We start from the raw sequence: 26,360 nt of genomic DNA on the forward strand, positions 1-26,360 counted from the left end.
TGACCTACAAAGCCCTCCATAACCTGGCCCCATCCTACCTGGCTGACCTCCTCTCCAGACACACTCCCACCCGCAACCTCCGCTCTGCTGGTACCAACCTCCTGACCCCCCCCCCCCCCATGCGGACCAAATTCAGATCCTGGGGGGACAGGGCCTTCTCCATCGCTGCTCCCACCCTCTGGAACTCACTACCTCACACCATCAGAGACTCCTCCTCACTCACCACATTCAAAACATCACTCAAGACCCACCTATTCAACACTGCATTCAACATTTAACCCACAGCATTTAACCGCTGACTATCTCTTCTCCTTCTCCTTCCTTTTGCTTTGATTATTTACCTATTGATTTTTGTGTTTTTGCACTTGTTTTTTGTACTCTGTCAAAGCGTCTTTGGGCTTCTTGAAAAGCGCTATATAAAATAAATGTATTATTATTATTATTACTAGGACGTGCCCGTACGTGGGTGCCCGTTCCTTGCCAAAAAAAAAAAAAAAAATGTCTGGGCGTGCCCGTAAGTGCGTGATGTGACCGTACAATGAATGTATCGTCCCGACGCCGCAGCTCGGATGGCGCTGCAGTTAATCGGGCCTGTATCGGCAGAGTTATTATAAACGTGTACTACAATCGATCGTACCTTACAACAATCAATACAGATTGCAACGTCAAATAAATGAATACGCTCTCAAATGTGCCGTCCGAGGCAGCGTCTGCTCGCCACGTTCAGCATCAGTACGTCGTCACTATGACTATCCGTAAGTCCGGAAGTGACGTCCTCATTTGACTGTCCGGAAGGTCGCATATCGCAGTTACGATGAATCGCAAATTAGTTTTAATTAGTTTTAAAACATAGTTTAACGCCAACATAGTTTGCCAACGTGAAATAAATGAATACGCTCTCAAATGTGCCGTCCGAGGCAGAGTCTGTTCGCCACGTTCGGCACACGTGATAGCTCGCTGCTCTCTGATTGGTTGAATCGTTTTTTGGACATAGCTCGGTAACTATTTCTCCGATTAATATGAAACCTTGAAAAGGCACATCCTCAGGTCCCCAGCAATATATCTGGCAAGTTTCAATTAGATCGGACCCGTGGTCGTCGAGAAACAGCGGTCACAGACACACAGACACACAGAGATTACTGGAATTATAGATAGATTATACAAAATTATATATACAGTGGTGATATTTTGCGAAGCAACAGAAAAAAATATAAAACCATACAGTTTTAGTCCACAAACAAGAACAACCACAGCCATGATAACAATCGAGTGTTAAAAAAGATCCTTATTTTCACGTGTTTTCCTTCATGTGTTCACATGTTTTACTTCATGTGTTTCACATGTTTTACTTCATGTGTTTCACGTGTTTGTGTTTCAAACTTAATGAAAAACGTAAAGGTATAGCATGCAGATTGTGATACATGACAGGTTCAATGATGTGTTCGGCCTGAACGGCATAGGAATCAAAATGGCGGTGTGTGGAGTCAGCCGTCGTACCGCCGTAATGACATCACATCACTCCTGTCAGGTAACCAGATCCTCAGCTCTGATTGCTGTACGTTTGAGGTGACATACATACATACAGACAGACAAACACTGTTCTACACAGCTTTGCCCTGTGGGCTACGCCATAAAAATGCAATTTATTCACAGTTGTACAAGCAAAATTCCAACTTAATTCGGCCAATTTCTAGGCCCTTAAACATGGCCAAAGTTATCTATACACCTTAAAAGGTTTTCAATTTTCAGTCAACATATTTGGTAAATTGGAGGCTGATAGGATGACCTAGAGGTACGCACACTCCCCTCTAAGCTGTCTAGCCTGGGTTTGAATCCCGACCCAGCTATAAACTGTCAGTTTGGTGTTTCACAGGCGGGGCGATTGATCAATGGGTGTGCTTGTCCCTCAAATGGACGTTAAACTGGGAGTCCCATCTGCCAGCATGGGTTGGTGGGCGTTAAAAACCCCATGGTGTCCTTCGCAAAGGATATGCGAGCATCGCCGGCACCATATCCAAATTCCAAATTACTGCCCGAACTAGGCGAATGTCAGGCCTGGCCAGGCCGGTTCGTGAAAGACTTGGGCCAAGCTTGCCCGGCCGACCCCACAATGTGGGATAATAGGGGCCGTTAAAGAGCAACAAATATTTGGTAAATTGGAAAAGAGTCTCATGCCCACGGAGGAAACTGTTAAAAAAAATTTTTTAAACCCACCTTCAGAGGCCAAACCACCTTTAGAGGCAATAAACTGTTTATTAAGTTAAAATAAATAAATAAGAAAAAAACAAGGCCAATCGTATAGTGAAGACAAATTTGCCAAGGAATGGAACAGCAACAATTTGGACAGAGCAGCCGAATATGCTCAACACTAAATAACCAAAAGGCTGCCTGATCAAAATGGATTTTTAAACAAAAAACAACATGAAAGGACTTATTTTGCTTTACATATTCTCTCAACTGGAAAAAACCTGCAATGCATTCATTATGTAAATGCTGGCTGGAACAACAACGCCGATTCAAATACCGAGTCTCCATGACCTTGTTTGCGAGCACAGGAGCATGGGACCGTGGTAGATTGCTTGATCAAGTTTAACATACCATCAACATAATTGACGACGTCAAGCTTATTAAACCATACTTCAGAGACGGACAGGATATGATCAGTCAAATAAAGTCAGGTGCAATCAATAAACTTAAGAACCAGGTCGGCACTTCTACTTCACGCCGTCGACCGATGTGCCTCCGCCCACATTATTAAATCATTATACATACTTGTACCAAGTTTGATTTAAATCCCTTTAGCTATTCTCAGGTATCACATTTTTACCTGACATGACCTTTGACCTTTTGATGCCAAAGTCTAATCAGTTCATCTTTGCATCATAATATATACTTATACCAAGTTTGGTCATAATCCCAACACTGGTTCACAAGTTATGGCGGTAACAGAACTTTTACCTAACAGGAACTTTGACCGTTGATCTCTTGACCCCATAATCTAACCAGTTCATCTTTGCATCATGATACATACCAATACCAAATTTGACTTAGATCCCTTCAGCCGTTCTTAAGTTATCACTTGGCAACAAAAACCTATTACATACTTTGACCTTTGACCTCTTGATGCCAAAATCTAATCAGTTCATCTTAGCATCATAATATATACTTATACCAAATTTGGTCAAAATCCCATCACTGGTTCACAAGTTATGGTGGTAATATAATTTTTACTTAACGGGCCCTCTGCCCATTGACCTCTTGACCCCATAATCTAATCAGTTCATCTTAGCATCATAATATATACTTGTACCAAATTTGGTCAAAATCCCATCACTGGTTCACAAGTTATGGTGGTAATAGAATTTTTACCTAATGGGAACTCTGCCCTTTGACCTATTGACCCCATAATCCAATCAGTTCATCTTAGCATCATAATATATACTTATACCAAGTTTGGTCAAAATCCCATCACTGGTTCACAAGTTATGGCGGTAATATAATTTTTACCTAACGGGACCTATGCGCTTTGACCTCTTGACCCCATAATCTAATGAGTTCATCTTTGCATCATTATACATACTTATACCAAATTTGGTCAAAATCCCATCACTGGTTCACAAGTTATGGTGGTAATATAATTTTTACCTAACGGGACCTATGCGCTTTGACCTCTTGACCCCATAATCTAGTGAGTTCATCTTTGCATCATTATACATACTAATACCAAGTTTGGTCAAAATCCCATCACTGGTTCACAAGTTATGGTGGTAATAGAATTTTTACCTAATGGGACCTATGCGCTTTGACCTCTTGACCCCATAATCTAATGAGTTCATCTTTGCATCATTATACATACTTATACCAAGTTTGGTCAAAATCCCATCACTGGTTCACAAGTTATGGCGGTAATAGAATTTTTACCTAACGGGACCTATACGCTTTGACCTCTTGACCCCATAATTTAATGAGTTCATCTTTGCATCATTATACATACTTATACCAAGTTTGGTCAAAATCCCATCACTGGTTCACAAGTTATGGTGGTAATATAATTTTTACCTAACGGGACCTATGCACTTTGACCTCTTGACCCCATAATCTAATGAGTTCATCTTTGCATCATTATACATACTTGTACCAAGTTTGGTCAAAATCCCATCACTGGTTCACAAGTTATGGCGGTAATATAATTTTTACCTAACGGGACCTATGCGCTTTGACCTCTTGACCCCATAATCTAATGAGTTCATCTTTGCATCATTATACATACTTATACCAAGTTTGGTCAAAATCCCATCACTGGTTCACAAGTTATGGCGGCAATAGAATTTTTACCTAATGGGACTTCTGCCCTTTGACCTATTGACCCCATAATCTAATCAGTTCATCTTTGCATCATTTAAAAAAAAAACTTATACCAAATTTTGTCAAAATCCCATCACTGGTTCACAAGTTATGGCGGTAATAGAATTTTTACCTAATGGGACCTCTGCCCTTTGACCTATTGACCCCATAATCTAGTCAGTTCATCTTTGCATCATTATACATACTTGTACCAAGTTTGGTCAAAATCCCATCACTGGTTCAGAAGTTATGGCGGCAATAGAATTTTTACCTAATGGGACTTCTGCCCTTTGACCTATTGACCCCATAATCTAATCAGTTCATCTTTGCATCATTTAAAAAAAAAACTTATACCAAATTTTGTCAAAATCCCATCACTGGTTCACAAGTTATGGCGGTAATAGAATTTTTACCTAATGGGACCTCTGCCCTTTGACCTATTGACCCCATAATCTAGTCAGTTCATCTTTGCATCATTATACATACTTGTACCAAGTTTGACTTGGATCCCTTCAGCCGTTCTTAGGTTATTGTTGTAACGAAAATCTATCACGGACGCATGGACAGGCAACCCAAAAACATTTTGCCTCTGGCGACTTCGTCAGTGGAGGAATACAAAACAAACTAGTGTCACACAACTTAATGTGATGTATGGACATACCATATACTGCCATACCATATTGCAAAATTTTCGTGGCAGCATAAGAACCAAGCAGTAGCAGTGCCATGATACAGCACAAAACAGCCCACAAAAAGTATGCCGCGGCGGCAAACACATTCCTTTGATGCGTCGCTTCTGAATTGACAAAAATGAGAAACCAAGGCCCTAATTCCATGGCTACACAATCCAAAACCATGCTGAGATTGCATTCGCTCCATATTGCGACGAGAAAATGCATTTGCTTTCGTGTGAAGGTAAAACATCACCCGCCGCCCCCATCCCCACCGGACTCATTCTGCTACCCACCCGTCCACGTCCGCTTTGCTTCACTCCCTGTAGCAAGAGTCCCAATTTAAAGGGGAAACCTGAAAAGCCACTGTCCCATTGAAGGTTTCTCCCACATGTCCTTCTAGGCCCGTTAAAATAGTTATCGACGATAAAAATTCTAATGAGGAAATGGCGTCAACCTCACACCTGACCCAGTGAGACAATCGAGTATAAACAAGGTAATGTCACTTGCTACCACTCCCACAACTCTTCCTCTTCTTTTTGAGTTTATAGCATGCGACAAATGGACAAATGTTTGTTTTTCCTCTTACCTACAACGCCAAAGACGGTGCACAGACCTACTGTTTGGTTCTGCCATGAATCTTGACAGAAAAATAAAGATTTAATTATTATGGAAAATTATTATGGAAAATTAATTATTATGGATTATGGAAAATTAATTCAAGTGCAACTAAAAAATCATACAACTACACTATCACTGACAGCAACAAAACTTTATAGGGAAGGCCGAAAATAGGTTCGAACAAGCGTTACGCCTAGGTCCCCCGTCGGGGAAGTGATGTGAGTTTACAAAGTGGAACACGCAGAAAACATGCTATGATATGATATTTCACTCACAAGGGTCAGACATACATGGAGGCGGCCATCTTGGATTTTGACGTGGCGACCCAATAGATACCCCCACACACCAGATTAGACTTTGGTACTTCGCTTATTGTTCGAGATATTTCGCTCACAAGTTTCAGACATGTATATGGTGGCGGCCATCTTGGATTTTGACATGGCGACCCAATTTTCAATAGCGTTTGTCCTTATGCCGAGATACACCCACACACTGGATTAGAAGTTGGTACTTCGCTTATTTTTCAAGATATGCAGGTTACAAGGTTCAGACATACATAGCATCAGACATACATGGCGGCGGCCATCTGGGATTTTGACATGGCGACCCAATTTTAAACAGCGTTCTTGCTTGTGCCGAGATACACCCACACACCAGATTAGAAGTTGGTACTTCGCTTATTTTTCAAGATATTTCGCTCACAAGGTTCAGACATATATATGGTGGCGGCCATCTTGGATTTTGACGTGGCGACCCAATTTTCAATAGCGTTCTTCCTTATGCCGAGATATACCCACACACCAAATTAGAACTTGGTACTTTGCTTATTTGTCAAGATATTCATCTCACAAGGTTCAGACATACATGGCGGTGGCCATCTTGGATTTTGACGTGGCGACCCAATTTTCAATAGCGTTCTTCCTTATGCCTAGATACACCCACACACCAGATTAGAAGTTGGTACTTCGCTTATTTTTCAAGATATGCAGGTTACAAGGTTCAGACATACATGGCATCAGACATACATGGCGGCGGCCATCTTGGATTTTGACGTGGGTTGCACCCACACACCAAATTCGAATGCGGTCCTTCGCTTACGCATGCACGCACGCACGCACGCCCGCATGGACGGACGGACGGACGGACGGACACACGGACGGAGGGGAAAGCCATAGTCCCCCTTTCGCTCCGCTGAGCGACGGGGGACAATAAAGGCTGGTAGGATGGGCTGGAGGCCACACTCGCCTCAAAGCTGTCGAGCCTGGGTTTGGATCACGTCCATGCTGTAAACTGTCATCCTGGTGTTTCCCAGGCAGAGAGATTCATCAATGTGTCTGCAGTCCCTCAGATGGACGTTAAAATGGCATCTCTTCTGCCAGCATTACTTGGTGAAAGTTAAATATCCCACGGCGTTCTTGTTCTTCACGAGGAGTAGGTGAGCTATCGCCGGCACATTGACCAAATGAAAAACAAGTACAGATACATTCAAAGTACACCGCCCCCATGCCAAATAATTAAATATCCTCCAGCGCGGCATTGCTGGGGTGCCTCCGGCGCCCGGCAATACCGCAGTGCAGCTCATAGAGACTGCATTGGGAGGGAGAGGTGTACAATAATTGATTGATTAATTGCATAATTAAAATCAATAAAAGATTATCATAAAATATTTTCTTAATCAATTGGCTAATAGCATAACAAAACCACGAGTGCTTCATCCGAAGATGTATCTTTTAGAAATTTAATTAAAGAAGTCATTAATAAAAAATTAAATCATTAATTAATCCATAAATAATATTAATCGATGAAATGATTAATCAATAAATCAAAAATATCCTTGATAGCCACATCACTTGGTCACTGTCATGTCCAAATATTAGCTTCGTAGCTCAAAAGGTGCCTGAGATTTTGCCCAGATGAGAAAGAAAATAAATAAATGATTAATAATGAAAATAAATAAATAATAATCACAAAAAAATTAAATAGTTAATCAATTGGCTAATAGAACACATAAACCACCACCATTTCATCAGAATCTGTAACTTAAGTTGTCATGTCCAAATATTAGCTTCCTAGCTCAAAAGGTGCCTGAGATATTGGCCAAATGAGAAAGAAAATAAATAATTAATTAATAATCAAAATAAATAAATAATAATCATAAAAAATTAAATAATTAATCAATTCGCTAATAGAACACATAAACCACCACCATTTCATCAGAATCTGTAACTTAAAAAAACAAAAAAACATTTGTCATTAATCAAATAATTAAATAATTAATCGATTAATTGATTAATCAATAAATAAAAAATAGCCTTTGCAGCCAAATCACTTAGTCATTGGCATGTCCAAATATTAGCTTCAAACTCAAAAGGTGCCTGAGATAATGGCCAGAAGAGAAAGGAAATGTATAAGTACTTAATTAATCGCTAATAATTAAATAACTCATCAATTAATTGATTAATCAAAAAACAAAAAATGCTGTTTTTGAAAAAGTACTTGCTCACTATTGTGCCGAAATTTCAGCTTCCTATCTCAAAGGATGGCTGAGATACCACCCGGACAAACAAGAAAGAAAACAAGAAAGCAAGAAAGCAAGAAAGAAAACAACCAGAGTGAAAACTGAGTACTCCCTTTCAGCGTGCGTCACTGCCGAGCCCCCTTCGGTACCCGGCAATGACGATTTGCAATGCCTGGAGATGGCATAGGAAAGGTGCGGTGTACAACAACCAGTGAAAACTGAGTACTCCCTTTCAGCGTGCGTCACTGCCGAGCCCCCTTCGGTGCCCGGCAATGACGATTTGCAATGCCTGGAGATGGCATAGGAAAGGTGCGGTGTACAACAACCAGAGTGAAAACTGAGTACTCCCTTTCAGCGTGCGTCACTGCCGAGCCCCCTTCGGTGCCCGGCAATGACGTTATGCAGTGCCTGGAGATGGCATAGGAAAGGAGCGGTGTACAATTGATGCCATAACCAACATAGCACTGCATCAGCGGCATAACCGTGCCCACAGCCGATGATGCCTTGTACTGCATCAGAGAAGAAGAAGAAGGAGGGTCTAACAGATTCCACAAAACTAATTTTACCAACACCTCACCCATCCCAACCCTCCTGTCTGTTTACAGAATCTCTCATGTCTGTCCTGAATGTGATACGTGTAGAAACCCCTCTATGAGCCTCAGATCACTGAAGAAATAAAGAGGGGGGGGGGGGGGCGAGCTCTATTCAAAGTAACAAAGCTAAAGTTATTTATTTTACAAGAATTTGGTGGAAGAAAAGATGAGGGGAAACAGTGCAACACCAGGGAGAAAGTGAAAAAATCACGAAGAAAAGCAGGGTGCTCACCTTGAGAAAAGGGGATTCTTCCAACATGTCAAGAAACTCAGGGAAATAATCTCCCACCTCCTCATCCACAACACCCACGAGACTGATCTGTCGCATGGGCCCTGCTCGGTACGTGCCATTGCAGTAAGTCCGCTGCACCTGCAAACAAAACAACACACAACACTTGTATTTCCACAGGTGTTAACGCTCGATTCATCACAAAGACAAACTAGAAAGAAAGCATCCCGAATGCAAAGCCCGTCCACGTCCACTCTGCACTCAAACTAAACTTGATGAAAACAGCAGCAAAAAAAAAAAGGTAAATTTTATTAGTGTCTCCATTTTTTCATAATAAAGCTTTGTTGAAAATATGACAAAACCTCAAATGATAAAAATGTTATCTGATGGCCTGGACAGACAGGATTGCAAGGCCCCTTCTGCTGCATGGAGAATGGATTGACAACGCACTGTTGTGTGGAACTGGAAGGGGGGAGGTTGATACATAGCTGGATTGTTGTAAAAATAGTATGGTCCGTGTGTTTCGAGGAGGTTACATTGTCATGTAACAGGAACCTATCAGAGTAAGTCGTCTTGTTACACATGATGCTGAGGAGGCAGCGCATGTAATTTCTAGACAGTATAGTGAGGAGTGTTGCCTGGTGGGCAACAAGGTGGGCAAGCCTGGTGTTGGGCTAGCGGCTAGGGTGCCAGCTTAGGATCCCAGGATCCTGGGTTCGAATCCCGGTCGATCGCTGAATTAACGCCAGGGGGTTGACTCAGCCTGTCATCCTTCCGAGGTCGGCTAATTGAGTACCAGTTCACTGGTAATTCCCTGCTTGTCGTAAAAGGTGACAAAAAGGGTTGGCGGCAGGAAGGGCATCCGGCCGTAAAACATTGCTTCAAAAAGGGGACCGAAAAACAACAACAACCACGGTCCCCAAAAAAGGCCAACCCCCGCTTTGCGGGGAGAAATGGCCTCTAAATGTGGTTGTTTTTGTTTTTGTATAGTGAGGAGAAGATTGCATGCATAAAAACCTCGTGTTAGCAGGCAGGGCCAGGTGAGGATTTCTGGCCACTAAAAGGCACGAGGAAAGCGCTACGTGCTTTAAAAGGACCGTCATGAACAGTTTCGCTGGTGCACCACAAGCATTGACAGTGAGATGCGCCTTAGGACCCGGATGAGTGGAGGACTTTTTATTGGGGCCACTCCACCTCCCACAAGCAGCTGGCAGCAAAACACAGGAACCGCTGCAGGCGAAGGTGGCCCCAGAGTACAGAGGGTGGGCCAGATGACCCGCTATGCAGAACCTCAGTGGAAAAGTAGCAAGGGATGAGAGTTCGTAAGGCATGGGTCTGCGGATGCACATGCATGTGGAATTGAAGCGGGACCCTTTGGACAAAGATCATCATCAGATCTTCCTCGCTCTCGCTGGCTCTCTTGGTCTCCGGGGCAGAGAGGACTGTTGTATGGATATGTGAACGCCACCAAAAAATCCATCGCCTCATCGCTCCTGCACCCTTCCTGTTCCTGACCATCGCCCTGCACACAACTCAGAATAGCGCCATTGGGAAGTTCTCACCTGCATTCTCCAGTGTTTAGTAAAAGTATGGTCTGTGGCACCCAGCGGAGGGGGGGGGGGGGGGGGTTGTTTGTTTGTTTTGCATACAAGATCAATGTTCATGCAAGAGCTCATATGTGCTAACATTAATCACTAACTGTGATTGAGCTAACATTAATCACTAACATTAATCACTAAAAATGAGCTAACATTAATCACAAAAAAAAAAAAAACTGACACACAAAACATATGATAAAGGGAGCAGGAGACAAGATGGGGAGAGAGAGGGAAGTACACAAGTACAACAGTAGAGAACAGGGACATCAGGAGATCTGTGGGAAGGAGAGGGCTTGGGGGGTGAGGACACGGGAAAGGGGGGGGGGGGGGGTAAGGAGAGGTATAAAACACATTGACACTGCTAGGACTTCCAGGAAAGAAGTCGGTATTTCAAAAAAGTAGATCTGGGGTGAATTAACGGGGGTAGAAAAGATCAAGGTTTTGGATAGGGGAAGATCAGAGATGGTGGTGAACAGCTGTCTTAAAGACTTGGAGGGAGGAGTGGGATTGAAGAGAGTGAGGGAGTTTGTCCAAGAGGAGGGAGAAAAGAGGTATGAAGGAGTGAAGGTGAGCAGAGAGTCTCGATTTTGGCAGTTTCACCAGAAGAGGGTTTCTGGCAGATCTTGTGCGACCTGCAGGAATATTTGGGGAACAGAGCACAGACAGAGCTGGGGGAGCTAGGCCGGAGAGGAGTCAGCAGAACACAGAAAGACCACCAACCTGCCTGCGGTGAGTGAGTGAAAGACCTTCGGAGTTAGCTTCATCGCGGGAGATCCAATGATTCTGAAAACTTTGGTTTCAACAGCGTGAAGCCGAGCTAGGTGTGAGGCAGGAGCACCAGCCCAGAGGGGATAACAGTATTCCATTGAGCTGCAGATGAAAGCCTTGTATGTGGTGAGGAGCTCAGGTGTGGCAAGGAAGGACTTCGCACGACGGAGGATGCCCAGTTGGCGACTGGCTTTGGAGGCCAGCTTGAAAATGTGGTTTTCCCAGGAAAGACGATGGCAGATAGTGAGACCCAAAAGCTTGAGTGACAGAACTTCTTGGAGAGGATTGTTCAGAAAGTAGATGGGAGGGTTGTCCAGTCGGTCTTTTCGGGGAGACAAAGTGAGAGTGTGAGATTTGTCAGGACTGAAAGACATGTTCCACTTGTTTGACCAGTCTGTGATTTTGTCCAGATCTGCAAAGAGTGAGGATGCTGCAGACTGCCGATCTGAGGGATGAGGTATGGAGCGGCAGAGAGTGGAGTCATCAGCAAAGACATATGGAGGATTTTCCAGAGATTCGGAGAGATCGTTGATGAAGACCAGAAAAAGCACAGGGCCCAGAACACTACCTTGGGGATCTCCACCCTGAACAGGAAGGGGAGATGAGAGAAATCCATTCAGGGCCACACGTTGACTCCGACCAGAGAGGAAGTCCACAAGCCATGCGTGGAGATTTCCATGGATACCAAAGGAGAGTTTGGAGAGCAGAGCGGGGTGCCACACCGTATCGAAGGCACGTGCTATGTCAAGGGCGACAGCTCTAATTTCCTGTTTGACATTGAGGACCTCCATCCATTGTTGAGACAGCAGAAGCAGCATGTCCAGAGTAGAGTGACCTGGTCTGAAACCAAATTGATGATCAGAGCTCAAGCCATTGAAGAAGAAGGACTTGATATCCGAAGCAATAAAAGGATATCGCTATAAAGAGGGGTGAGGATTATTCATCGCTCTATACAAGTTTTCGTGTCCCAACATCCATATTTGGGTTGGTTGACTCACTTGGTCTGTTCCGTCCACCTTCCTTCCTGTACTCCTTAAAATAAACCCTTTCTAAAGTTAAGGTGCATTTTCCATCATTCTAAACTGGCACGAGAGATGTAGAGAGGATGGATTGATATATTCCACTGGAGAATCAATATTAGGTCATGTGCTGCGAAGATGGGTATGTATGTATGTATGTATGTATGTATGTATGTATGTATGTATATGTATATGTGTGTGTATATATATATATATATATATATATATATATATATATATATATATATATAGAGAGAGAGAGAGAGAGAGAGAGAGAGAGAGCGAGAGAGATAGAGAGAGATAGAGAGAGATAGAGAGAGATAGAGAGAGATAGAGAGAGAGATAGAGAGAGATAGAGAGAGAGATAGAGAGAGATAGAGAGAGATAGAGAGAGAGATAGAGAGAGATAGAGAGCAGATTGTTGGCGCTGCAATTTGGTCTTCAGACCGTTTGCGGAATGCAAGATCCCGGTGCATACAGCCTGTATTAGTGTATTAACGGAGGTTATTTGACGCAAGAATACTTCTTCAGCAAAGCTATACCAGGACTAAAGCAACTAAACTCGAAAAAATTGGGAGTTTAGTTGCAATTTATGTAAACTCGAGACTAAACTCCCAAAAATGGGCCACGGCTAGTGAACACACATGACATCAGTCAAGCCTATGCACAATATAACAGGCCTATATATTACACTTAATGGTTCATGGAATACAGTCAAAGTAAGTACACCCCATGTAAAGTTTTGACTTTTTCAACATATTTCAACATACAGCTATTTGATCTTCATTTCAACAATATTGATAGATAAAGGTGATATAATATAACAAATATCATGAAACATTTACATTTTGTAGTCCATTGTATAATTTAAATAAACATAAATGCAAATTTTGCATGTGGAAAAAGTAAGTGCACCCCTACATTTATCAGTACTTCAAATACCTAAAATTAGAATCAGGTGCACCAGCTCAGGTGCAAATGATTAGAACATTGTTAGAGAGGATCTTGGAGGAACCTGTCCTATTTAAACCTCAGACATGTAGTTTGGTTTGCTCTTTGTTGTTGAACTGTGCGGCGTCACCATGCCTAGATCAAAAGAGCTATCTGAGGTCTTCAGAAAGAAGGTGATAGATGCCTACGAGTCTGGGAAGGGATTTTAAAAGATCTCCAAACAATTTGAAATCAATCATTCGACTGTCCAGAAGGTCATCTACAAGTGGAGAAGATTCCAAACAACTGCCAACTTGTTCAGGCCAGGCCGCCCCAGCAAGTTCAGCCCGAGAGCAGACCGCAAGATGCTGAAAGAAGTCTCTAAGAACCCCAGAATGTCATCACGGGACCTACAGGTAGCTCTTGCCACTGTTGATGTCAAAGTGCACGAGTCTACCATTAGAAAGAGGCTGCACAAATTTGATCTACATGGGAGCTGTGCCAGGAGGAAACCTTTGCTGTCCAGAAAGAACATCAGGGCAAGACTAAAGTTTGCGAATGAACACCTCGGCAAAGCCCAGCACTTCTGGAACAATGTGCTCTGGACAGATGAGTCAAAGGTAGAGCTATTTGGCCACAGTACCAGAAGACATGTTTGGTGAAAACCAAAGACAGCATTTGACCACAAGAACCTGATACCAACTGTAAAGCATGGTGGTGGAAATATTATGGTTTGGGGCAGCTTTGCTGCATCAGGGCCTGGGCAGCTCACCATCATATAATCCACTATGAATTCTTCATTGTACCAGAGGGTGCTTGAGGATAATGTGAGGCCATCTGTCGGAGAGTTGAAGCTCAACCGAAGGTGGACCTTGCAACGTGACAATGACCCTAAACATACCAGTAAATCCACCAAGGAATGGCTGAAAAGAAAGAAATTGAGGGTTCTTGAATGGCCAAGTCAAAGCCTGGATCTAAATCCCATCGAGATGTTGCGGGGGGATTTGAAGCGAGCTGTGCATGCAAGAAACACCTCAAACATCGCACAGTTGAAAGAATTCTGCATGAAGGAGTAGGCAAAAATTTCTCCCAGTCGATGTCAGAGACTGGTAGACAGCTATAAGAAACGCCTACTTGAGGTTGTTTCTGCCAAAGGGGGCAATACCCACCTATTAGAGCCAAGGGTGTACTTACTTTTTCCACATGCGAAATTTGCATTTATGTTTATTTAAATTATACAATGGACTACAAAATGTAAATGTTTCATGATATTTGTTATATTATATCACCTTTATCTATCAATATTGTTGAAATGAACATCAAATAGCTGTGTTGAAATATGTTGAAAAAGTCAAAACTTTACATGGGGTGTACTTACTTTTTCACGTGACTGTATATAATACATGCCTCATTAACTCACAAATTACCATTATTTAATGTGACCGTTAATTCCTGGGCCACACCAGCACTTGCTGCAAGGGTCTTGACCAATAGGGGGTGCCAAGCACACATGCCACCCTGTATAGATATGTATAATTTTATAATTTTATGTTGTAGTATAAGAAATTTTATTTCTTAACAAATAAGAATTTTATGTTGTTGTTGGCAAAAAGTACAAACATTCAATTGGAAATTCAGCTCAGCTGCAGTCCAAGAAAAGAAAAAATACGAGCCGCCGACTGCATTATACAGTGTCGGCTGCTACCCTGTCGGCTTACGTAGGCTTTGATGATGACTGACATTGGTGCTCCCGAAGCAGTTTCTTGGAACGGGCTATGCCGGGTGGTTTGCCATTGCCATCCCAACAGTGACTCGGGGAAGGAATTTGGAATTTGCCCAAGGTGCCAGAAATAACTCGTACTCTTCAGGAAGGACAACACAGATTTTTCACATCCACCAACTAACGGAGCAGACAGGACGCCAGTATAATACTATAATATCCATCAGAGGGATGGCACTCACACCGATGCCTTGCCTGTGACACTCCAGGATGGCAATTTATAGCTGGGTCAGGATTGATGACTCAGAGGTGAGTGTGCATACCTCGAGGCCAGCAGTTCCCAACCTTTTTTGTCCACGACCCAAAATTTGAAATCACATTGGCCTCGTGACCCAAATGGTACCGGTACCTTTGACAAAAAATTGTCAGAGAAAACGATTTCGGTGTGAAGAACTCTCCCTCAAAAACCGGGATTTTGAGGGGGGGGTGTCAAGTTGGAGTCGTGACTTTGGGTTTGGAAACCCCTGCTTTGGGCTATCCAAATAGGCTTCAGAAGCCATCTATTGGTAAGATAGTCAGGTGACCCCTGGCAAAAGGAATCAATTCATGGATGCTATTCTTTCTCTCTGGCTGTCATCTTTGTTGAGAGATGCCCTTATAAAAAGCAAGAGGGAGAATTGCTTCTCAATACATGTCCCCTATTGGTCCCAATGAATGTTCTTGTTCCAAGCACTCAGCAATTGTGAGCCATGAACAGCAGGACAAATTGTTTTAGGTATGCAAAGCTACATAACAAGTTGCAGTTTCTGCAACTTATCATAATAAACCCATGTATGACGTTTCAGTTTAATATGTTAAAGGGTAAGGGGGAAAGTCTGGAAAACTGACCCATGTATAATATGTGATATTTTCCAAGTTCAAAAAGGCCATAACTGTGAAAAATTTGTGAAAAGCCCCAAAACAAACTTGTTCAGTAACTTATCAAAAATAAATAAAGTAAAGCCATGTACCAACTTTCAGTTGAATATGTTAAAGAGTATGGGGGGGGGGAGGGGAAGTCTGGGAAACCACAGGTGGGACGGACAGATGGAGGGACAGACGAGAGAGAGCAAACCTCAATTCCCCTCCAGTGAAACCAGTAAGGAACTAATAAAAAAGGATGAAAACATGAAACATCATAACAAAGATACGGAGGTAAACTTTGGCCTAAGACTCGAGCATAAAGTGAAGCAAAGCTTGCCAAGTTAATACACATACACCTCGGTCCCAGGGAAAAGGGTCAGTCAAACAAAAACACATGCACCCTTGCCCACAGGGCAATAAACCAAAAATGTATCCAGTCATAACAAAAACGACAAGGCGCACAGTTCAATGGAAAAGTGTGTTGCCCACGTTGCCCACAGAATACTAGCGGACATGTCCCATGAGGGAGTATACACCTCGAGCACCTCTTGACACCAGGAAAATTGTTTCCTGGTGACCAGGAACCATCATGCCACATCAACACTTGCTGCAAGGGTCCTGCCCGACAGAGGGTGCCCGCCACACATCCACCCTGTTTTGGTACCCAGTACCAGCCGGCAAAAAAATGGGCAATCCTGTATGTAGGATGTATGTAGACAGAAAGACCGAAGCCAATTCAATGACAAATAAAACGATGATATATTGGACGCACGACAAGGGAGTCACTCAAACAAAACTAAAAAAACACGAACACCATTTGGCTTTCCCAAATCATCTTTGCACCAGCTCAAAAAGAAAATCTGTCCTCCCACATCTTACTTTCAAACAGAAAAGATAGAGTGAGGCCCTCACGGTGTGGCTCGTCGTAGCATGTCCAAAGGCACAGGAAAACCACAGCAGAAATGCAAATTGCTATTTCACAAGTAATCCAGTTTTGACAAAGGGCACTACTCCATGCAAAACAAGAACAAATACCATTTTGAGGAAATGTATAGCCCATCAAATGCTCCTTCAAAACAGTTTCCAGCAGGATGAATCTCTGTGTATTTGGTATTCACAGGTAACATCGTGTAGCTCTATTTACGCTGTTATATGGATTAACTCGTAACCAGCCATTCCCACTCTCTGTTCCTCATCTGTGGTGAACTCAAGTGCCGCCATGCCAAGTGGATAGATGTCAGCTCTGCAACAACCTGCCAAGTCATTGCAGCAAAGGAAGTCTGTGATACTGATTACTGGGGTTCTGAAGCAATGTGTTAACTTTCCAACTCTGATTTTGGTATGTCCTGCCTGCTGGATTTGATAATGAATACCTTTCCATCAAACCTCTCCTGCTCTTCCTCTGGCCTTCTGAGCTCATCCGGCAATGTTCATGTTGAAGCTCAGCCTCTCTGGTTATTGTTAGCATGACCTTAATGCTGAATCTGGCATGGGGCAGTACTCACCTGCCAAATGGCAGCAACAGCAATGTTGTGCCTGTGTCTCTGTCTCTGTCTGTCTGTCTGTCTCTCTCTCTCTCTCTGAGACATGGCAGAATGTCTCAACTGTGTTTGTCTCCAAATCTTTTGTACTTAATCCATCATGTTCTATTTCTACCTTACCCTTTAAACCCACTACCTTCTTGACTCAAAGATGGTAGAGGAAATTTTATCTTCATTTTTTGTCCTTCTCTGCTGTTCGACCCACATCACCTGTCTTTTCCATACTCATCTTCAGTCCATGCTTCCGAAATGACTTCTTCCACTCCCCCAGCAGCTCTTGCGTCTCCCGCTTACTCTCCGTCGAAACAGCCAAATTGTCCGCATACAACAACCTCCCCAAACTACCCCTCATGTTCACCTACCTGCTGAACTGCTTCATCACCATGATAAACATGAGTGGGCTGAGAGCGCTTCCCTACCTCAAACCGATGTTCACGCTGAACTCCTCAGCCATCCAAGGACTAAGCAAAACTCTTCCCTTTGTTCCCTTGTGCATCCCTTCCTCCAACCATCTCCTGTTCCTCATATACATAAGTAGCACTGGAATCCCTCCCGATTCTACAGATGACCACATTGCGTGGTATATTACCCCCATCCAACTGACAGGCAGACGGCCATTGCGTCACTCTCTGCTGATCTGGAATTACATACAAATCTGATAACTTAAACATGCCTTTAAACCTTGGCAAAGTAGTCTCGTCCTGCCACCACAAGTCAAATGAACCCACCGATTTACATGGTCAGTCTCTGTAAGAGGTTCAGTCCTGAACTTCTCACAGCTTCCTCATAAGCCATGACCTCTCATGGGCTGAGCTCTTTCTCCTGTCATCTGAGGGCAGTTCAATCAAACGCTTTCCTCCAGGGCATCAAGCAAGTGATGCACCACTATCTTGTGTCATCACCCATTAATACCTGTGATCTTTCCAGTCATAGCCAAATTAAAAAATCTTTTGGTATCCACACATGTATTTATTTAGTAAGGGAAACATATGAAAATCTGTTAACTAAATTGTTACCAAAAAATTTCTTCACCAATATGTTTGTAAAGGTGTGTAATAACATGTGTTAAAATGTTGAAGGTCAACTCCCGTGGGAAACCCAGAAAAAAAGCTGTTGAATTCGGGTACCGAAAAATTATTTTCGAGAATTTTTATTTTTTTTAATCGGCCCTTAAGTAACTTATGAGGGGTCAAATAAGGGTTTTTCATGATTCTGAGTTGATTGTTAACATTTATATTTCACCAGACACTCCTTTGTGGAAAAATAATTTCTAAATATATCTCATTTTCTACTTTGCAGGACATGGAGTCTAGCAATATGGATGAAGACGTTACTCCACCTGTGCTCAATTGCTTCATCTGTGCACGCTCGGATACACCAGTTGAAAGGCTCATACAGGCAACTCCAAAGGGATACTCAACTTTATTGAAACAAGCAGAAACTGTCGAAAATGTTACTGTTGTGGAATGTATGAAGGAGGCTCAAAAGGAAGGAAAACTGAGGTACCACCAGAAGTGTAAAAATGATCTGTACAACAACTTTGTTGCAACCACCAAGAAGTCAGCTCAAGCATCAAAGGCAGAGAAAGAGTCATCAAAGTTGAAGAGAAGACGCACTACTTGTGAGTTCAGTTCATCAACTGGCTGCAGTTCTAGAAGATCACAGTCAGTTGACCTCCTGTATAAGGATGTATGCATTCTTTGCAACCAACCAGCCCAGCTCTACAAAAATAATCCAGCACAAGCTAGAAAGAAATACAGAGTGCCAGATAATTTGACTGCAGATACACTGAAGGCAAGCTTGCTGAAGACAGCACGGAGTCGCGGGGATGACTGGGGCACTGAAGTCAGTGGACGCCTGGAAGGGATCAACGACTTGGTAGCAGAAGAAACACTGTACCATTTGCGATGCAAACTTATGTTTGCGAGAGGTGACAGTTTGTCCAAGACTGATGAGGAAGGAAAAAGGAAGAGAGGACAGAGGAGTATTGATGAGGAGCGAGAGGCAGTTTTTATTGAATTCTGCGAATGGTTAGACTCAGAATTAGAGCATGGGGTAATGAACATGGACCAAGTCCATGAAAAGCTGCAGGAGTTTGATCAGTCACCAGAGAAGAGCCTTTCTTATTCAAAGCATTGGCTAAAGAAAAAACTTCTAGAGAAATACGAAGACACCTTGTATTTCACAACACAGGAAAGAAGGGCAGATGTACTCTGTCTCAAAGATGGCACCGACAATATTCTGCGAGCGCATCATGCTAATCTTGACCATGGAGATGAGAAGACTCAGATCATAAAGATGGCACTCAAGTTCATATCCAATGATATTGCTTGATTGATTTAGGTCCAAAGTCATACCCCACCACACACAGTATGACTGACATCGATAGTCAGCTGACACTTGTTCCTGCAAGCCTTCAGATGTTCTTGAGACCGATTGTCAAGACAGACGAAAGAGTTGCCGTTTGGGGGCAGAATTTTATTAAGGCCTGTCGACCTCGGTCTGGAGTATTGCCACACCAAATGGGGCTTGCCATACAACTTGATCATAGATTTGGGTCAAAATGGATGCTCAACAAGTTCCACCGGCTGGGATACACTGAGTCTTACACGGAGACACAAAACTACAAATACTGCTTCCTTAATAGTAGGAGTGGAGATGATGTTCCAGATACTTCTAGCACTCTTGACACCATTGTGGAGGAAACCGATGAACAGATCAATGATGAGGTTGCGGTTGATGCTGCGCTTGAGGATCAATCAGTGATGACAGCCAAAGTGCCAGCCAGTGAAAGTGAATTGTCAAGTAATGATCAGGTGGTCTTTATGGAGGTTGGGGAAACAAACAATGCAGTCACTCAGTTTGTTGGAGACAATATAGATTTAAACATTGTCTCTATTCACGGAAACACTCCCTTTCACTCAATGGGTTGGATCGAAGTCACCTCTCCGGCACCACCTTTGCCAGATCCACAGCAAGCAGCTTTCCCCCGGGTGAAGTTGAAGGCACTCGACAAAGCTAAGATCCTGAGACGAACTGAAGTAAAGATTATTCCATTTACGAACAGGAAACAGATAGGAACGAACGCGATGATGTTTCTCCCCCTCGCTGAGCTTTCCTCCTCCCTGGCTCATGATCAGCCACTCCTCACTCCAAGTGACACACTCTGGGCAGCGGGGTGGGTGATCAAAGCCAACGATCCTGAGTTCCCACACTCCAACTGGAATGGCTGGATGAAGAGAATCCATGCTAATGATGCAAAGCAGAGCACACAGATCGAGTTCCTCCCAGTTATTGAAGGAGACCCTAATGACCTCAACACCATCTTCACCACTCTGAAAGAGTGCATACGGCGCGCTGGGGTCGCTATAGTGACCTTTGATCTTCCGATTTGGCTGAAGGCTGTGAATATAATAAAGCAGGCAAATCTACCCGTCATTCCAAGGTTGGGTGGTTTTCACCTGCTGAAGTCTTATCTTGGATCAATGGGTAACATCATGGAAGATTCTGGACTACGAGATGTGATCCAGTTGATCTATCCTGGAAGTACGACAGCCAACCACATCATGGATGGAGGATGTATTGACAAGGCAATCCGTGTTCACCTCCTCATCGATGCAGCCATCTATCAACACATCATGAAACTTGCCTTCACTGAGGAGGAGCGTGGTGACATGAAGCGTGGTCTACCTCCAACAGAGGGTGCAGCTGCACAACATTCACTCCGTGCCGACCTGCAGACCCGGGACTGGATCCTTCTACAGAGCATGTCTCTGAACCCCAGTGACTATGGATGGACAATAGGTGTGCATGGGTATGAGCCAGTTCCAACACTGGACCCCACGGCTCCTGAGGAGCTATTGCAGTTCACGAGCTGTAATTGTCATGGAGATTGCAGCAACCGGCGATGCAGCTGCAAGAAGAATGGGGTCACGTGCATCTCGGCCTGTGGAGTCTGTAATGGCATTACATGCAGAAACTGCAGTCATGATGTTGTTGAGTCTGAAGAAGACATAGACAATGACTGTTGAAACTTCTGACATTGTGAATGAGAAATAACTCTTGAGTATTATATATGTATGTGAAATAAAAGCTACTTTGTGTGTAAATGTAAAAGTGAAAATATAAATGTTAACAATCAACTCAGAATCATGAAAAACCCTTATTTGACCCCTCATAAGTTACTTAAGGCCCGATTTAAAAAAAAAAAAATTCTCGAAAATAATTTTTCGGTACCCGAATTCAACAGCTTTTTTTCTGGGTTTCCCACGGGAGTTGAACTTCAACATTTTAACACATGTTATTACACACCTTTACAAACATATTGGTGAAGAATTTTTTTGGTAACAATTTAGTTAACAGATTTGTGAAATATCTCATAAAATGCCCTTACTAAGAGGATTTTCAAGAGAGTCAGAGAGATCATTGATGAAGACCAGAAAAAGCACAGGGCCCAGAACACTGCCTTGTGGAACTCCAGCCTGAAAAGGAAGAGGAGATGAGAGAAACCCATTCAGGGCCACACGTTGACTACGACTAGAGAGGAAGTCCGCCAGCCATGCGTGGAGATTTCCATGGATACCAAAAGAGGAGAGTTTGGTGAGCAGAGCGGGGTGCCAGACCGTATCGAAGGCACGTGATACGTCAAGGGAGACTGCTCTAATTTCCTGTTTGGCATTGAGGACCTCCATCCATTGTTGAGAAAGCAGAAGCAGCATGTCCAGAGTAGAGTGTCCAGGTCTGAAACCAAATTGATGATCAGAGAACAAGCCATTGGAGAAGAGGAAAGATTTCATATCTGAAGCAATGATGGATTCCATGACTTTGCTGATAATTGGGAGAAGGCTGATTGGTCTGTAGTTGCTGGGATCTGTTTTTGCACCTTTTTTGTGCAAAGCGGTGATGTTGGCAGATTTCCAAGCAGATGGAAGATGACCTTGAGCAAAAGAGAGGGTGAAGAGAACAGAGAGAGGGAGTGAAAGAGCGGAAGAACAGGATTTTAGGACCCGTGGGCTGATGCCGTCAGGTCCAGTTGCAGAATCTGAGTCGAGGGTTGACAGAAACTTTTCCACCTTGTCAGGAGGAAAGGACACAGAGTCCAGGAGCAGCTGGGTATGCCTGGGTACGGTGGGTACAGAGAGGGATGGGTTTGGGACACAAGATTTAGAGGCAAACACAGAGTTGAGGCATTCAGCTTTTTCACGTGCGGAGTCAGCCGTGTGGCCATTTGAGGTGAGGGAGGGGATGGAGGGGGAACAAACACCAGAAACAGATTTGACCAGACGCCACCAGGAATTGGAAGAGGGAGACAGATAAGAGAGTTCGGTCCTGAGAATGGAGAGATATTGTTTCCTGGCTCTCCTGAGGGTGGACACACACTTGTTTCGGGCTTTGTGAAAGGAAATGAGATTTCCTTCCGTTGGATTTGCTTTCCAGGAGACGAAAGCAAGTTGTTTCTGGGCAATAGCCTCAACACAAGATTCCGTGTACCATGGATGGGAGGAAGGGTATGACAACAGAAGACGAGATGGGATAAATCTGTGCATGAGAGAGAGCAGTTTGCTTTGGAAGAATTCCCAGGAAGAATTTATGTCAGAGGCAGTAGAGATGGGAGACCAGTCCAGATGATTGATGGCTGCTTGAAGACCGTGCCAGTTGGCCTGAGTGAAATGCCAGACTCATCGACGCTGAGGAGGCTCTCTGAGAATGGTCAGAGAGATGTCCACTTTAACAAGCACATGATCAGAAGAGCCGATTGGAGCAGAAGAAGAGCAGCAGACATTTTCAGGGAAGTTAGTCATAACCAAGTCCAGAAGAGAAGATGCTCCGTTGACTGAAATCCGGGTTGCAAAATTGACAGATTGTGTCAGTCCCAGTGAGTCACAGAAGTCCTTTGCTGAAGAGCCATGGCTGGTGAGAGAGGTACCCACACCCAGCCAACTGGCATGGTGACAGTTGAAATCACCACATATGAGGAAGAGAGAGTTGGGATGAGTAGATAGAAGTTGGTCCATATTCTCAGACAGCAAGATGTAGATGGAGTCATCACTGTTTGGTGGACGGTACAACACACATATGAACAAAAGGTGGGAGCGAAGGGGAAGCCGTAGCCAAAGGTATTCCTGGGGGTGAGGTGGAGAGAGGGCAGTGCAGGGCGAGTGAGGAAGAGAGTTTTTTATAAAGATAGCAACCCCACCTCCAGGACGAGGCTCAGGTCTATCATACCGGAGGAGGGAGTAACCTGGGAGAGATACCAAGGAATCAAAGACATCATGAAGGAGGAAAGTTTCTGTTAAGCAGATCACGTCTGGTTTGTCAGAAGCAACCTGTTTGGAGAGATCAGACAAGTTTGAGCGAAAGCCCCGGATGTTTGAGGTCCATACTGTTAAGGAAGAGGAAGGGGTAGCATCGGATACAGAACAGGGGGGGGGGGGGGCGGTAGGGTAATATGTGGAAGAGGAGGAAGAGGTAGGGAGAGCTGTTGAAGGTGTGTCGGAGATTACAGAATAGCTTGGAGAAAGGGAAGAATGGGGCAGACAAAAGGTTTGATGGTGATTGGGAGAGGCGCAGTGAGGTGTTATTTGACGAGGGGGAAGAGCGAGGCAGAAGGTTGAGGGAGATGAAGGTGAAAGTTGGAAGGGGGAAGAAGCGGGGAGGACGCTTTGAGGAGGAGGGGTGAGAGGGGAGTCTAGGAGGGGAGGAGCGAGGGAGAGTCTCGGAGGGGAGGGGTGTGGGGGGAGATTTGAAAGGAATGGGTGATTGGGAAGATTTGGAGGGGAGGGGCAAGGGGGAAGATTTGAAAGAGATGGGTGATGGGGATGATTTGGAGGGGAGGGGCAAGGAGGTAGATTTAGAGGGGAGGGGTGATGGGAAATGGGATTTTGGGGTGATGGGATTTTGAAAAATGTACGATTAATGGGAAACGAACATTTATTGCAAAATGAGTTTCTTGAGACATTCGAGTCAAAAATACGTTTGAGGACGCTGGAGGGAGGATGGAGTGCTGGAGAGTTTAGGGAATGAATGAAAGATGCACTATAAGAGATGGAATTTTTTTTTGGAATGAATAGATTTGGTGAGCAAGTCGAAAGCATCCTTTTATAGAAGAAGAAGAAAAAGGTGTTATAGAATATGACAGAATACAGGTCTTCAGGGTTCAGATGAGACATTTTTTAACAACGTGATCACAAACAACGTGGTCGAAGAACGAACGAACAAATAAGAACGAATAAACGAATAAGAACAGAAGGAAATGTTTTTTGCTTTTTTTTCTTCTTTTTTTTTCCGAGATTTTAAAACAAGGAAGTATGGGTTGAAAAGACCGTGAAAACAGAGACCGGAAAATAATTGCAGCGCGATCGGAGAACCGCTGAGACAAAAACAAAGCCTCAAGCCAAGGTCGGACATGGTAGCCTAGTACTACACTTAGGCCTCAGAATACGCGATAAGAAAGATCGACGATTCTGTACACAGGTATGAAAAACCAACACCAAGAATACTATTAAAGACACCCCAATAGGTACATACAAGACCAGTTTCGACAAAAACACAATTGTGAAAAGTTACTTAACTTCGAAAGCGAGCGCGCATGGACAGCTTTGAAGAGACGAGACCTCCAATCTTGCGCATGCGCATTGCCTGACATATCACGTGCCTTCGATACGGTATGGCACCCAGCTCTGCTCACTAAACTCTCCTCCTGTGGTATCCATGGAAATCTTCCCGCATGGCTGGCGGACTTCCTCTCTGGTCATAGTCAACGTTTCGCCCTGAATGGATTTCTCTCATCTCCCCTTCCTGTTCTGGCTGGAGTTCCCCAAGGTAGTGTTCTAGGCCCTGTGCTATTTCTGGTCTTCATCAATGATCTCTCTGTAAAACCGTAAAACCGCATCCGGATCCGGAGCATCCGGCCGTAAAACATTGCTTCAAAAAGGGGACCGAAAAACAACAACAACCACGGTTCCCGAAAAAGGCCAACCCCCGCATGTGGGGAAAAATGGCCTCTAAAGGTGGTCATCAATGATCTCTCCGGTGCTGGCTCAGAACGTAAAGGAGGGTTTACCGACTACCGTGGGAGTTGTTGTATGCAGATGATCTGGTGTTGATTGCAGAAAGTATGGATGGACTGAAGGAGAAGATGAACAAGTGGAAGGAATGTATGGAGACAAAAGGTCTGAAGGTGAATATCGGAAAATCGAAGGTGATGGCAAGTGGTAAAGCATGTGGTGAGGTGGAAAAAACTGGGAAGTGGCCGTGTGCTGTGTGCAGGAAGGGTGTCGGAGTGAATTCCATTCAATGTGCAATGTGCGCTGAGTGGGTTCATCAAAAATGTAGTGGTTTGAGAGGGTCATTAATAGGGCTGTCAACCGATCCGAGACCGGGACGAAATCCCGGCGGTTTCGGCTTTCGAGACGGTCTCGGGACGGTCCCGAGATAAATTGATTGACGCAATTTCTCGGTAAAAAAATCCCGGTTAAAATTCCAACTTCTTGCAGATATTTTCCATAATAGAGGCATTTATTGAGCCTTGCTTTCATTACTCTGCTTCTGCACAAGCATCATTTTTCGCAAGTGCAGCTGAACTGACACAAACGATGATAGATAAAGTAAACTCACTGTTCCAGGATTTTCCCCTTGTCAACAAACAATGCACTGCAAACGAATCCGAATTCCGAATCCGGATCTTCACCAACATCTAATCATGTCGTCCTTGTCACACACGCTGCATCTCCACAAAATTTCGTCCGAATCCGTCCACAACTTTTTGAGATATTGTGTTCACAAACAAACGGACAAACAGACAGGAGTGAAAACATAACCTCCATCCACCTTTGGTGGCGGAAGTAACGACATCAGGATGAAGGTCACAATGAAAATCCGCCGCATCGCGGCTTCATTTAAACCG

The 26,360-nt window shown here is 43.8% G+C and overlaps 1 protein-coding gene across 1 annotated transcript in view; it reads right to left on the bottom strand.

Moving 5' to 3' along the window:
- Nucleotides 1-26,360, bottom strand: part of RSBN1L (round spermatid basic protein 1 like) — a 91,582-nt gene that overhangs the window by 8,175 nt on the left and 57,047 nt on the right. Inside the window, exon 3 of the mRNA XM_068131404.2 lies at nucleotides 8,980-9,117. Coding sequence (XP_067987505.2) covers nucleotides 8,980-9,117 — 138 coding nt within the window. The remainder of the gene's footprint in view (nucleotides 1-8,979; nucleotides 9,118-26,360) is intronic.

The sequence above is a fragment of the Myxine glutinosa genome, chromosome 11 (assembly GCF_964187855.1).
Source record: "Myxine glutinosa chromosome 11, kmMyxGlut1.1, whole genome shotgun sequence".
NCBI lineage: Eukaryota > Metazoa > Chordata > Myxini > Myxiniformes > Myxinidae > Myxine > Myxine glutinosa.